This window comes from Puma concolor, chromosome A2, assembly GCF_028749965.1.
Source record: "Puma concolor isolate L17-30 chromosome A2, mPumCon1.1.hap2, whole genome shotgun sequence".
NCBI classification, from domain to species: Eukaryota; Metazoa; Chordata; class Mammalia; order Carnivora; family Felidae; genus Puma; species Puma concolor.
The window spans coordinates 24,075,248-24,089,675 of NC_141668.1; the positions used below are offsets into that span (position 1 = coordinate 24,075,248).

A 14,428-nucleotide genomic window follows, 5' to 3' on the forward strand; every position below is an offset into this window, starting at 1 on the left:
TGCCTTTTGAGAACAGGTTTAATTCTGACCCAGAATTATAATTTGAAAAATCCTATCAATTCCACCACGCAATTCCTGAGTAGGAACTACTCGGACTTTTTTCCCCCTTAACTTCTTCTGAAAAACCAAATTGGCTTCCTGTAGCTGCATTTAGCTGGGAAGTCAAATGCACTTCTTTATCATTAACTACCATAGAAAAGCACACTTAGCTTGCGTCTCAAGTTGTCTTCGGTAAAGTCTATTTTGCTTCCAGTAGTTGTATTTTCCCGATTTCTCTTCCCCAAGTTCTGCTCTCTGTGGAACGCCATTAAGTCTTGTTTTTCCCCTTTGATTTGGGAGCACCGGGCCAACGGAAGCCTCGCAGGTGCAGGCAGTCGGCAACGTTGTGGGCGATGTAGTAGAGGTTCAGCATGGCAGCTGGGCTGAGAATGTCCACTTCCGGTTTCTTCTGTTTCTTCCCGCGAGATTTGTCCGGGCCTTTTCCTTGTTTCCCTTTACCTGGCTTTCAAAGACAAGTATATTCACAGGGCATAAATTAGTTTTTACAACCTTGACATAACTTTCAACATTTCTTATTGAACTGAAAGGGGGGGGTGGGGACTCATGAAAGGAAAAAACTGTAACAACAATAAAGACTTTTGCTGGGAGTGGGGGGAGAAGTCACATGCAATCGAATTCAACAAGTGAAGCACCCGGATTAAAAAGAGACCCAACCCAATGTAACAAACAGGTGGCCCTTGTCTGCATTGATTTGAACAAATTATAAAAAGACATTTTTAGACAATCAGGGAAATTTGGTAATCTCAAGGAATTATTAATTCTGTTAGGTGTGATAATGGCTTCTATTGGGTCATGGAAGAAAATGTTTACACATTTCAGTGATGCACACTAAAATCTGTGGAAATGAAATGAAAGAAGGCCTCAGATGTGCTTTAAAATACTGCAGCTCCTGGGTCGCCCAGGTGGCTCAGTGAGTTAAGCATCCAGTTCTTGGTTTCGGCTCAGGCCATGATCTCATGGTTTCTGGGTTCGAGCCCCGCGTCAGGCTCTGTGCTGACAGTACAGAGCCTGCTTGGGATTCTGTCTCCCTCTCTCTCTGCCCTTCCCCTGCTTGCTCACGCGCGCTCTCTCTCTCTCTCTCTCTCTCTCTCTCAAAAATAAATAAACATTAAAAAACAACCTTTTTAAAATAAAAATACTGCAGCTCCCCCTTGCACTCCACCCCACAAAAGGCCAGATGAAGCCAATGTGGCAAAATCCTGACAGTTTTTGAGTCCGAGAAATGGATATGTGGGGAATCACTTTACTATTCTATTTTTGTGTATGCATACAATCTTTCGTGATAAAAATGTAATTAAGGGGTGCCTGGGTGGCGCAGTCGGTTAAGCGTCGGACTTCAGCCAGGTCACGATCTTGCAGTCCGTGAGTTCGAGCCCCGCGTTGGGCTCTGGTCTGATGGCTCAGAGCCTGGAGCCTGTTTCCGATTCTGTGTCTCCCTCTCTCTCTGCCCCTCGCCCGTTCATGCTCTGTCTCTCTCTGTCCCAAAAATAAATAAACGTTGAAAAAAAATGTAATTAAAAGTATTAGCTAATCGGGACGCAAACACACATTTTGCTTGGCATTTCTTATGTTGTAGTCTCGACCTCATTAAGTAGTCGTGAGGGCAGAGACATGAATGTAAGGCGCTTAACGCAGCGTCTGACTTCAAGGAACAATAAGTGATTGTTCCCATCACTTTATCACCACTAACCCCCTGAGCTGTATTTTGACGGAGAGAGACATTATTTATGTCTTCAAAGTGGAAAAGTGGAGGCTCAACAAGGCCACACTGCAAACCAGTGTCCAGCAGCCCAGCACCTGTGCTCTTGGCATGACTACACTGCCAGGCCGGTGCCTTTTGGGAAGAGGAATGGATCCCATCCTAATCTGGGAATAAACTGTCTGAAGTTTTGCGACAGGCACACAAAGCTGAGTTGACTCCTCATGTCCTATGGCCCACCCATACATAAAAGAACAGGAGGAAGTATATTATTTAGAAAGTGACTCTTCTAGGCAAGGGAAGGGAGAGTGTAAGTTATCAGGAACATCCGCAAGGGCTAAATGTTTGTATAAAATAGATGTTATGTTGATAGCATCTCACTCTAAAAATGTCCCAGGCTAAACAAGGAGGAACACAGGCAATGTGTTAAAAAACACTAAAATGCATTTTTGTTAAGTGAAACGGAATACACTCCTAGATAGAAAACCCAGGAACGAAGATGAGAAGTATCTTGCAACACAGTGGCCTGGCTTTCAGGTGGAAATCCAGATTAAAACAACAACAACAACAATATGAAAACCCATATGGTAACAGTACCTCTTGGTAAAACACCCCCTGGGGGTGTAGGATGCACGTTGCCATAAGCTCCTAAAAATTCTGAGTCTTGGCTTTCTTGACGATTTTACACTTTTTTGCATGTCAACCATACGACTTACCTGGAATAACTGACAAAAAAAATGTGTTTTAATCTCTAAAGTGGTTTGATGACTAAAACTCGCACAAAGGTTTGATATGTTCATTCAAAGTTCTCATCTCTCTGTAGAAATTGGCTAACTGACTCTAAGATTCATATGGAAACGCAAAGGACTTTGAAAAAACAAAGCTGAAGGACTAATTCTACCTTGTTTCAAGAATTATTATAAAGCTACAGTATCCAGACAGTATGGGATTAGTGTCAAGACAGACACATAGATCAATGGAAAATAATAAAGAGACCAAAAACACCACACGTATATGAACAACTAGTTTTCAACAAAAGTGCGAAAGCAATTCAATAGGACAAGGACAATTGATGAGAGACAGATGCAGAAAAATGTTCTTTAGCCCAGAAGGCTGACCTATAGCCTGCATAGTTCTGATAAGGATCAAATACACACTGGTTGCTCTATTCTTTTTTTTTTTAATGGTTGCTACATTTTTAAAGGGTCTCATGACTGCCTGGGAATCTCACCAAAAGTTAATATCAAGCTGAATGATGCACACAAGAGAAATCTTGCGAAAGTAGTTTTACACGTAGAATTTGAAGAAAACATTTACGATCTAATACTCTCTGCACATAGCCTCCCGTTGGAGCACTAAGCATATAACCACCAACTTCATTCAGGAAAAGCGCAGCTCTTCCTGCCTAAGGGTCCTGTTCCCATGCTACTTAAGTAAACTTACTAAGTTGCACCTAAAATGTCTCAAGAATTCTTTCTTGACCGTCGTGCTCAATGATCCCACAACAATAATTTTTTCCACAAGTGGGGCTGGAACAATGAATATCCATTTGCAAAAAAAAAAAAAAAAAAAAAAAAAAAAAGAACCTTAATCCAATGTTTTTACCATATACAAAAATTAACTCAAAATGGCTCATACACTTAAAACCAAAAAGCAAAATGTCCTAGAAGAAAGTTCAGGGGAAAACCTTTATGACCTTTGGTTAGGCAAAAATTTCCTGGATATGACACCGAAGCACGATCCATAGAAGAACAAATTGATAGAGTCACCATCAAAATTAAAAACTTGTGTTCTTCAAAAGATATTGTTAAGAAAATGAAAAGCTAAGCCACAGACTGGGAGAAAATATTTGCAAATCATATATCTGATCAAGCCCTTACATCCAGAATAAAGGACTCGCGAAACACAGTAAAAAAACAAAACAAAACAAAACAAAACAGCCCCAAAACATGGCCAACAGATCTGAACAGACACTTCCCCAAAGAAGATATACAAATGGCTGATAAACACACGAAAAGGTACTCAACACTAAGTCACTAGGGAAATGCAATTAAAACCCCAATGAGATATCAGTACACGCTCATCCAGCCACGGATGGATGGAATGGATCCAGGCATTCCACTGCGAAGTATTTACCGAAAGAAATCAAAGTGCATATCCATTCTAAGACTTGTACATGGAATGTACATAGTAACTTTATCTATGATAGCTAAAAACTGAACACAGCTCAGAAGTCCATTAGTGAGTGAATGGATAAACAAACTGGGTATAACCATACACTGGAGTACCACCCAGCAATAAAAAGGATTAACCATTGACGCATGCTACAACATGAGTGAATTTAAAAGGAATTGATTGGCTCAGTCGGTGGAGTGTTTGACTCTTGATCTCAGAGTTGTGGGTTCAAGCCCCACGTTGGGTATAGGTATTACTTAAAAAATAAAATCTTGGTGGGTGCCTGCGTGGCTCAGTTGGTTAAGTGTCCGACTTCAGCTCAAGGTCATGATCTCATGGTTTGTGAGTTCAAGCCCTGCACCAGGCTCTGTGCTGACAGCTCAGAGGCTGGAACCTGCTTTGGATTCTGTGTCTCCCTCTCTCTCTGCCCCTCCCCTGCTCATGCTCTCTCTCTCTCAAAAATAAATAAACATGAAAATTTTTTTTAAAAATTGGGGGCGTCTGGGTGGCTCAATCAGTTGAGCATCCGACTCGATTTTGGCTCAGGTCATAATCTCATGGTCGTGGGATTGAGCCCACCATAGGGCTCTGCACTGTCAGTGCTTGGGATTCTCTCTCTCTCCCTCTCTCTCTGCCCCTCTCTGGCTTTCTCTCTCTCTCAAAATAAATAAATAAACTTTTTTTTTTTTTTTTTTTTTTTTTTTAATGAGTAAAGGGCTGATTACAGAGGAGCACAAGGAGACTTTCGGGGGTGATCAACATGCTTGTCATCTTGATTGTGGTGATGGCTCAATGGGAGCGACAGATGCCAAACTGATCAAATTGTACATTAAAATATGTGCAATTCACTGTGCATCACTTATACCTCAGTAAATCTGTTAAGAAATTATTGTAAGCGAGTGAAAACTTTCAGTTTCTCAGCTGGTTGGGTTGGCTTAATACAACTCCGTGGCCCTTGGTTGTTCCCAGTCGCAGAACACATAACTCATGACTTGAAACTCTCCAAACTGCTTAATGAAGACCACTTGGCTCCAGCCACACTGCCCTCCTTTTGGTTCCCTAACCTGCCCCGCTCCTCCCTGATCCCCCTGATCCCACCCTGTTACTTCCCTTCGTGTGGGGCTCTGCTCAGATATCACCTCTCTAGAAAAACCTCTCAGGGGCGCCTGGGTGGCGCAGTCGGTTAAGCGTCCGACTTCAGCCAGGTCACGATCTCGCGGTCCGTGAGTTTGAGCCCCGCGTCAGGCTCTGGGCTGATGGCTCAGAGCCTGGAACCTGTTTCCGATTCTGTGTCTCCCTCTCTCTCTGCCCCTCCCCCGTTCATGCTCTGTCTCTCTCTGTCCCAAAAATAAATAAACGTTGAAAAAAAATAAATAAATAAATAAAAAGAAAAACCTCTCAGATACTGTATCTATATTCTATCTATCACTAGGGTGACCATATAATTTCTTGCCCAAACCAAGATACTTCAACAAACATAAACTGGGACTGTCCAAGGCAAGCAGGGAGGGGATACAGGTGGTTCCCAGCCTCCCTCTCAGCACTGTCACTTTCTAGCTCCCTACCCCAAGCACACTCCACTATGTCATAGGGCTATTTTGTTTATTTATTGTTTGTCTCCTAACCAGAGGTTTGTCTATGAGGTCACCACTTGAATTCCCAGGGCCTAGACCAATGTCTGGGACGAACAGATACTTGCCGAGTGAATAAATTGCAACTCAGATGTAATACAGTCCTAGGATTTAGAAAGCAAATGTAGATAGCTGCTTTTCTGAATTTTAAGAGGGGCTCCTTCGTTCATTCGACAAATATTTAACAAATATCTACTGAACAGCAGGACCTGCAGTTCTGGGCTCCTGTCTTCATGAGGCTTACTCTCCAGTGAGGGAGAAATTACAAACACGTTCACTCCCTCTCCCATGAAGGAGAGGCCAGGTTATCTGGCATTCCGATGACACAGGATGGGCAGGGTGTGACCCAATCTGGGACATGAAGGGTTCCTGAAGAGCCGCCTGTGGGCTGAGGGGCAGGGACTTCCCAAACAGCCTGTGCAAAGACTTTGAGGTTGGAGGGCACATGCCAAACTGAAGGGACCTCACAAAAAAGGTCAGTGTGGCTGGCCTATAAGCAACCATGATGGGGGGCGCCAAGTGAGAGGAATTTAGGCTGGAGAGGTAGGCAGTGTGCAACTCTGGCCTGCAGGCCTTTGAAGCTACAGTGTTTAACCTTTATCTGAGGAGCAGTGGAAATCCATTAGCTTAAATGGCTTTATTGAACCGTTTTTGCTTCAGTTCCCTGGGCTCTGAAAGAAAATGACAATACCAACCATGTGAAGTAACCCGGGGGATGACACAATTTAAATCAAAAGACAGGGGCGCCTGGGTGGCGCAGTCGGTTAAGCGTCCGACTTCAGCCAGGTCACGATCTCGCGGTCCGTGAGTTCGAGCCCCGCGTCAGGCTCTGGGCTGATGGCTCAGAGCCTGGAGCCTGTTTCCGATTCTGTGTCTTCCTCTCTCTCTGCCCCTCCCCCGTTCATGCTCTGTCTCTCTCTGTCCCAAAAATAAATAAACGTTGAAAAAAAAAATTAAAAAAAAAAAAGTAAATCAAAAGACATCTATTTAGGGGCGCCTGGGTGGCTCAGTCGGTTGAGTGTCTGATTTCGGCTCAGGTCATGATCTCACGGTTTGTCAGTTTGCGCCCCGCATCGGGCTCTGTGCTGGTGGCTCAGAGCCTGGAGCCTGCTTTCTGTGTCTCCCTTTCTCTCTGACACTTTCCCGCTCATGCTCTCTCTCTGTCTCTCAAAAATAAATAAACGTTGGGGCGCCTGGGTGGCGCAGTCGGTTAAGCGTCCGACTTCAGCCAGGTCACGATCTCGCGGTCCGTGAGTTCGAGCCCCGCGTCGGGTTCTGGGCTGATGGCTCAGAGCCTGGAGCCTGTTTCCGATTCTGTGTCTCCCTCTCTCTCTGCCCCTCCCCCGTTCATGCTCTGTCTCTCTCTGTCCCCAAAATAAATAAACGTTGAAAAAATAAATAAACGTTAAAAAAATTTAAAAAAAGAAATTAATTAAAAAAAAAAAGACATCTATTTAGTGCTTTTACGTGCAATGAAGTAGAAGGAACACAGATTTACCAAACACCTTTCTATACTACAGTCAAATGAGGGTGAGGAGTGAGGCTTTCCAAGGTGAAATAGGTGAAGCTCTGTGAGGCATAGAGGGTCATAGATACTTAGGGGGCAATACGGCAGCAGGAGGGCCCATCTTGGAGAAAAGTAGATCTGTAGCTTGAGATGGGGCAGGAGGCTTCGAAAAGAATGTGAGTCCAGTGTGGAATGTGTTTTCTGTTTTGGTTAAAGCAGAGAATATGGCAAATAGAGCTCAAGAGGTTGAGGCCTTTTTACCCCGAACTCTGAGCAGTACTTAGTTGAGCAGACAGTAGAAATTCCTGAGGACGTGGGGTGGGGGTTACAAGGTCACAGCCATTCTGGGACCATCAACCTGGCATCCAAAAGAGATGGAGAGCCCTGGGACAGAGGTAGTGAACTGCTGCTGGAATCCAGGTAGGTGGTAAGGAGGGCAGGACTTGACCAATGGCAGAGAGGGTGGGAAGCAGGTCGAAATGACTGGATGAGGGCTGATGAACGGTAATGTTTAGGAGTTTGAGGCCAGGAGAATCAACATGCCATTGGAAAATGCAGAGAAGGTAGCGGTTAAAAAGGAGCTGGATTTTGAACACAGCTGGGAAATGCTCTCTGGTGGAGAGATCCAGTAGGAAGTGGGAAATAAGGTTTAACATTTCAGAGTGGTTTGGCTTAAGATGGAGCTCTGTGAGCCAACGACTTGGAGGGGAGATAGAAGTTTAAGGATGTTGCAAGCCTTCCCAGGCATAAAATGCAAGCATTTCCTCTGCTAAAGGTTTCCTCCAAAGTCTTTCCTCAAATTAGGGTTGGAAGAGAGACTCACTCCTTAGAGCCGGCAGTCTGGATCGCACCAGGGCTCATTCTCTACTTCTTAATCCGAAGAGAAGAATCCCGCAAGGGACCCCAGAAGGCAGCGGCAGCAGGAGGTAAGGGCATGGGCCAGTCGCTGTTGCCACGTACTGGCACCCTGGGGTTTCACAGCACTGCACCAGCCTCTCTTTATTGCCCACACATATGATTACGAAAGTGGCTCAACAGAACCAAAGAATGAAACCTCACAAAAAGAGGGCTCAGGCTGATTCTGCTTGGCTGTCCCCTTTGACGCGCGCAGACCACCTGGGGAACCCGTCTTTCCCATCATCCTTATACCCCAAGTGTTCAGATCACTAGGTTGGACACCACCCACAACGACAGGAGACGAAGGCGCCAATCTCGTGGCGCGGGTAACAAATCTTGCTAAAGCGTGCCTCGATGAGGCAGAACGGTATTAAACTAACCTGGCGAGAGCCTCGGTATCTCTTATACTTAAATAAGACGTGTATTACCATGGTAATTCCTCAGTTGAGCAGGTGAGTGTGGCATGGGTTCCCAATCCTGAAATAGAGAGCCCGGTTCTCCGCATCACTTGGAGGTGGCACCCCCGCGCCCATCGCTGCCGCACACCGGGCTGCCTCCGCACTCCACAGCGAACCTCCGCGGGTCCGGGGCCTTGCCACGCTTCTCAGGAGCCCCAGACGCTCAGGGGAGCCCGGCGGGGTCAGGGGGCAGCCAGACACCCAGCTGCCGCCACGCGGAGCCTGGACACCCACCGCACGGAGGCCGCTGACCGCGCGACTCACGGCGAGCACGCCCCGCGGGCTGGGAGCACCGGGCTCACCGGCGCCTGCTGGCCGAGCGCACGAACACCCGGCGCGGCGCGCCGCGTGGGGCGGGGCGCTCAATGTTTACCTGTTGCCAGGACACCGGGGCCTGGCGCCCGGTCGTGGGGCCTCACCCGGCAGTCCTAGCGAGCAGGCGGGAGTGCGCGCCAGCCTTCCGGGGAGCGCGCGGCTGGCTGGGCCACTTCGCTTCGAGCGACGGCGACAACGGCCCCTAGTGCCCGGAAGCCCTGCCTCGCGCTGGGGGGCCTGACCCGGCAGGGCAGGGGCGCGGGGCGGGTGTGGTTCTGGCCTTGGGGTGGGCCGATTCCTCTGTTTGAGCTTGGCTTTGGAGAAGTCCTCGAAGACTCCATGACCTGTTTTGGAAAATGAGATAAAGCGTTTGAGGGTTGAAGTGAGAATAACGTGGGGGGAATGTTCATATGGAGCCTGGTACAGGTTCCAAGAGAGAAAAGGCCTGAGAAAAAGGTTCTTAGGCCCCAAATGGGAGTCAGGAAGGCTACAGTCGGTGCAGTTCCACTGCCAAACTTGTGAGTTCATCCCGATATACGTCTGTGTTCTCCACGGCGAGCAACCTTTCTTAGACTCATTTTTTGTAAGCTGCAGCAGAAGTGAGAGACACTAATGGAAAAATTGTCATGATTCGGTAGGAAGTATTATCCCCTTCATTCTATCAACCGGGGCGACTTGTTCTCATTGACGTCTGGGCCTAAGTTAATTGTTGCTCCCCACTTCCCCTACTCCTGGTAAGTCTCCCCACTTGCTTCTGACATGTGTGTCATGCTCCTTGCTCATCCAGACCTCAGTCATCTCATGTCTATCTGCCTCTTGCTGCACTCCAAGTGTTGGCAGATTTCAAAGTCCAGTCCTTAGTTCTCTGTTGTTCCTCAGTGTCTCCTCACCTGATGGCTCATCTGATAATGTCAGTGACTACCTGCCTTGGAATGACACAGCCACCGTCTGAAAGAATGGCCTCCATCTGAGCTCCAGTCTTCAGGCCACACTATTCCCTGGATTTAGGGCATCTCTCCCTCTGTCAGCCTCTCCATTTCCATTGTCAGTGGCAACACTACTCTCCCAGTCTCTCGCCCTTTGTCATCACTAACTCCTGTCTCCGGTGATGAGTCCAAGGCCTAAGCATCCTTTGTAAATTCTTTTATGGATCCCCCCTTTCACATTTTTATCATTCTAAACTAGACCTTAAAGGACCTTGATCATTTCGTATTGCAAATAATAGTTAGCAGTGAAGGAGCACTGATGTCCAGCACCTTGCTGAGCACCTTGCACACATTATGGCATCATTACTTCACTACAACTAGTGTGATAGTTTGTTATCTTCTCCAATTTGCATGAAGTCAGAGAGAGTAACTAACTTATCCAAGTTCCCACAAGCAGAGTCAAAGCCAGCAATGTCCGTCCGTCCAGCTGGTACATTAAACACTAAAATCATTCAGAAAGGCACCCTGGGCTTGAGGCCAAAAGATGTGGGTTCAAAACTTGGCCTCACTACTTATTAGTTATGCAATTTTGAGCAATTCTCCGAGCTTCACTTTCTTGCTTTGGGTTGCTGTGAAGGCGGTATGATAGAATGAATGTGAAAAAGCTTTGTGAATTCAAAGCATCTCCAGTAAGCCTTGCTTTAAAGGACATAAATTTATTCCCAGGTTAGGGAAAATGGAATGGGGAGAGGCTGGTAAAAAGGTACAAATTCAGTTGTAAGATGAATGGGGTCTAGTGTATAATATGGTGACTACAGCCAATAATACCATATTGTATAATTGGAAATTGCTAAGAGTGGAACTTGAGTGTTCTCACACACACAAAAAGTGAGGTGATGAATGTGTTAACTCAGTTGTGGTAACCCTTTCACAATGTGTGTCAAATCATCACGTTGTACACTTTAAATATATTGCAGTTTTGTCAATTATACCCTAATAAGCTGAAAAATAAAAAAGCATGCCAGTGGACAGGCAGGACATGAAAGGAATGGTCTAGTGACAATCAGAACGACTTCAATGGCAGCACCATTTCCCATTGACCAAATGGGTGTTCAGCTTTTGCACCAGAGAAAGGCTTAGCACTGACCTGCAGGGAGGGGAGGAGGGCTGCTGAGGTGAGTGGCTGAAAGACTTTGTTATATAACACAGTGCAGGCTGCTCTTAAAATAAAAAAAGTCATTGACAACATATGTATTTTTCTTAAATACCAGTCCACTTAAGAATCATTTCATGATTAGGACTTAAGATAGATGTGTTTCTTCTGTAAGAACTGAACAAATCTTCCTGTGTAAATTGGAAGATGAGTTAAATTAAGATCACCATTCAAATTTACATTACAATAGCACTACTGAGGTATCTGGCTTGCTCAGGCAGAAGAACATGTGACTCTTGATCTTGGGGTCGTGAGTTCGAGACCCTTACTGGGTCTAGACATTATTAAAAAAAAAAAAAAAACTTAAAAGAATAGCACTACCTCATTTTATCTGTTTATGAATATATATCCTTATGTCTTCTTTATAAATAGTAATACAAACTGTGCTGTTCTTTTTAAAAAAAATAACATTACCAGAATTGAAGCATGCATTCTTAGAACATCCAAACTTAGAATATTCTATCATTATCTTTCTTAGAAGTTACATTTAAAAATTCCCATTTCCTACTTTCTACTCTAGTCCCTCCCTCTCTTCCTCCTTTCTTTTTATCTCATTAAGTTCAACAGTATAGCACTGCATTCACTTCATCTTTTATAGCCATAATATTGAAGAGGAAGTTACAGGAAAAAAAAAAATTCTTTGTAGGTAATTTCCTCTGGTCAGCCGCTAGGGTCCCAGCAGTGAGAACCTTGAGGTACAGTAAAGACCAGCTGGAGCGGATTCAGGAGACAAAATTATCCAGAGTAGGGGTCAGCAAACTCAGTAACTATTTTAGGCTTTACAGGCCTTCTGTCCTCTTTTGCAACTACTCTGCTGATGTAGAATGGAAGCATTTATAGACAACATGTAAACGAGGGAGCGTGGCTGTATTCCAATAAAACTATTATGGAAACTGAAATTTGAATTTCATAGAATTTTCATGTGTCATAAAATATTTTTCTCCTATGGATTTTTTTTCCCCCAACGATTTAAGAATGTAAAAACCATTCTTAGCTCACGGGCTGAATAAAATCTGTTAGTGGGCCAGATTTGGCCAATGGGCTATAGTTTGCTGATCCCTGATCTAGAGGATTAAAAGGCTATTAATTATTCTTGCTGAGGGATTCTTTGATAGGGAGGGGAATGAGGAGCCCGACATGGGGCTCTATTTCACAACCCTGGGATCCTACCTGAGCCAAAATCAAGACAATCAACTGAGCCACCTAGGCACCCTTAGCAAGCATTATTCTAAGCACTATATGCGCACTGACTTATTTAATCCTTACAATTCTAGAAGATAGGCAGTAGTATTATCCCTATTTTACAGATGGGGAATCTGAGGCAGAGAGAGATGAAATAACTTGTCGCTCTTCACTCAGTTACTGGATGCAGAGCCTGTATATAATATCTCACCAAGTCGGGTTCAGCACCCTCAGTCTGAGCCATTATGCCGTATGGCCTTTCTGGGTAAAATATCTCACATCTTACCGTGAAGACATATTTTCACAGGCGTCCACATGGAGGATCTTTGTCCTGCCAACTCCATTAAGCATTTGAACAAAAAGTTACAGAATGTTCAAACTAATGTTTCCTTTTGGAGGCAAGGGGACAGATGGTATTGTCATATTTAGTAAGGAAGTCACTGTCACCAAAGGTGTTTGAGCAGAGATGGGATGACTTTTGTACTCTTGTAGTTCCTCAGAAAGACTTTGGTTATTTCCTATAAAACATGTACAAGTAAAAATTTTAAATACTTGCTTTTTGAAATTTAAATCTGGCTAATTACTAAAGGAGCAAACAGCCTGAAAACCTCCCCATAGCCCACTCAGGCACAATCTCATTACATTTATAGGATCTGGGAGTCTGAATGGCCAAAGGAACTGCTGGTCAGAAATTATATTTCAAGTTGCTTTGAGCTATTGCTATGAGAACTGAGTAAATTTCCCTTAACCTCATCCTCCCCACCACACACAAATATGGATGCATGTGTGTGTGCACACACACATACATTTACCCTTTCTTCTTAGCTGAAACATACTTTAAAAAGCAGTGTTAGGGAAGAATGATTTCACTATTAGATATATTGAAGTTACAGTTATTAAAGACAATATTAATAGGGAAATATAGGTCTCTGGAATAAATATGAGAGAAGCAAGTACAGAACAGAATATGTTGTGCTCCCATGATCTAGAGGATTAAAACTGTTGTGAGGAAGAGACGGGTATTACCACGGGACTTTTCTGAAAGGATAAAAAAATAGAAAAATAATATACTGATTACTTCTGGGAAACGAGGTAGGGATCTGGGGTGGGATGTTATATTTTTCATTGTGTACTCTGAAAAATTACTTGACCCTTTTACATGTATCTTCTTAACAAAAACACCAATACATACCTAAACGTATTCTTCAATTTTACACCTGCTTCCTCATGTCCTATCCTCTACCTAAGCTTGCAACTTTCTATACTTCAATCTTCTTTGACTACATCAATAGCTGTAAGCATTTTTCAGATAAAAATAATTTTCTTCAGGTCTTGCCTTACACCTCTAATAATGATAGAAAAGGAAGAGTAAATTAATCAATTTTGCTGCTATGTGTCTCATGAGTGTTAGGGGGTATAGGAGGTTGAATGGTGGCCTCCCAAAAGATATGTCTGTGTCCTTATCCTTGAAACCTCTGTGAATACTACTTTATAGTAAAAGAGTGAATATTACCTTATATGGCAAAGATGTAATGAAGGATCTTGAGAAAGGAAGCTTATCTTGGATTATCCTGATGGGCCTTAAATTTAGTCAGAGGTATCCTTGGAGGAGAGAGGCAGAGGGACTTTTGAGAAGGAAGAAGCAATGTGACCATGGAGACAGAAACTGGAGCGACATGCCACAGGCCAGGGAATGCCTGGAGCTGCCAGAAACTAGAAGAGGCAAGGAAACAATAAGAGCCTTTGGAGGGAGGGAGTCCGGCTGACCCCCTGATTTCAGACTTCTGGCACACGGAACTGTCAGAGAATCAATTTCGTGTTTCACGCCCTGGTAACTTGTTACAGCAGCCCTAGGAAACTAATACACGGGAGAAGAAAAGTACAATTAATAGCTAGTGTTAGTATGGATTCCACAGATGTATTCATGTTTCTTCTGGCTCATGTAATACCATAAGTTGATTGTATTGAGGTAGTTAATTCTGTTGTAGACATTTCAGTTATTGCTACTGAAACCATGACATAGTGAGATTCCTGTTTGTGAAAATATTGAGACTAGATAAACGTGAAATGCATAGGGGATACCAATCAAAATTCTTGCATTGGATGCACATTGTCCTAGATGATCTCTGATCCCTTTCTACTTAAGAATACATTTCCAGGGGCGCTTGGGTGGCTCAATCGGTTAAGCATCTGACTTCAGCTCAGGTTATCTCATGGTGCGTGAGTTTGAGCCCTGCAACGGGCTCTGTGCTGACAGTTCAGTGCATGGAACCTGCTTCGAATTCTGTGTTTCCCCCTCTCTCTGCCCCTCCTCTGCTCTCACTGTCTCTATCACAGAAATAAATAAATATTTAAAAAAAAGAAT

General features: G+C 44.3%; 1 protein-coding gene across 6 annotated transcripts; it reads right to left on the reverse strand.

Moving 5' to 3' along the window:
* On the reverse strand, nt 1–8,740 carry SMKR1 (small lysine rich protein 1). 6 transcript variants are annotated; one of them, XM_086690415.1, is made up of 3 exons: nt 8,544–8,740; nt 8,350–8,446; nt 1–502 (listed from the first exon to the last, which is right to left on the reverse strand). In XM_086690415.1, exons 2-3 carry the CDS (start codon nt 8,398–8,400, stop codon nt 308–310), a joined length of 246 nt encoding a protein of 81 aa, XP_086546541.1. In that variant the 5' UTR covers nt 8,401–8,446; nt 8,544–8,740; the 3' UTR covers nt 1–307. The 6 variants fall into 6 exon arrangements, with proteins under 6 accessions (XP_086546541.1, XP_086546555.1, XP_086546573.1 ...); XM_086690429.1 differs by having other exon boundaries at nt 1–498; nt 8,398–8,446; nt 8,544–8,739; XM_086690447.1 differs by having other exon boundaries at nt 8,398–8,446; nt 8,544–8,735.
* Between the last annotated feature and the right edge of the window lie 5,688 nt (nt 8,741–14,428).

What these genes read in the sequence shown, in the direction of transcription:
- SMKR1 (XM_086690415.1), bottom strand. Translation starts at nt 8,400, where the DNA reads ATGGTAATACACGTCTTATTTAAGTATAAGAGATACCGAGGCTCTCGC. An exon ending in GATACCGAGGCTCTCGCCAG is followed by an intron (nt 503 to 8,349) that starts GTTAGTTTAATA and finishes TGTCTTTGAAAG; the next exon opens with CCAGGTAAAGGGAAACAAGG.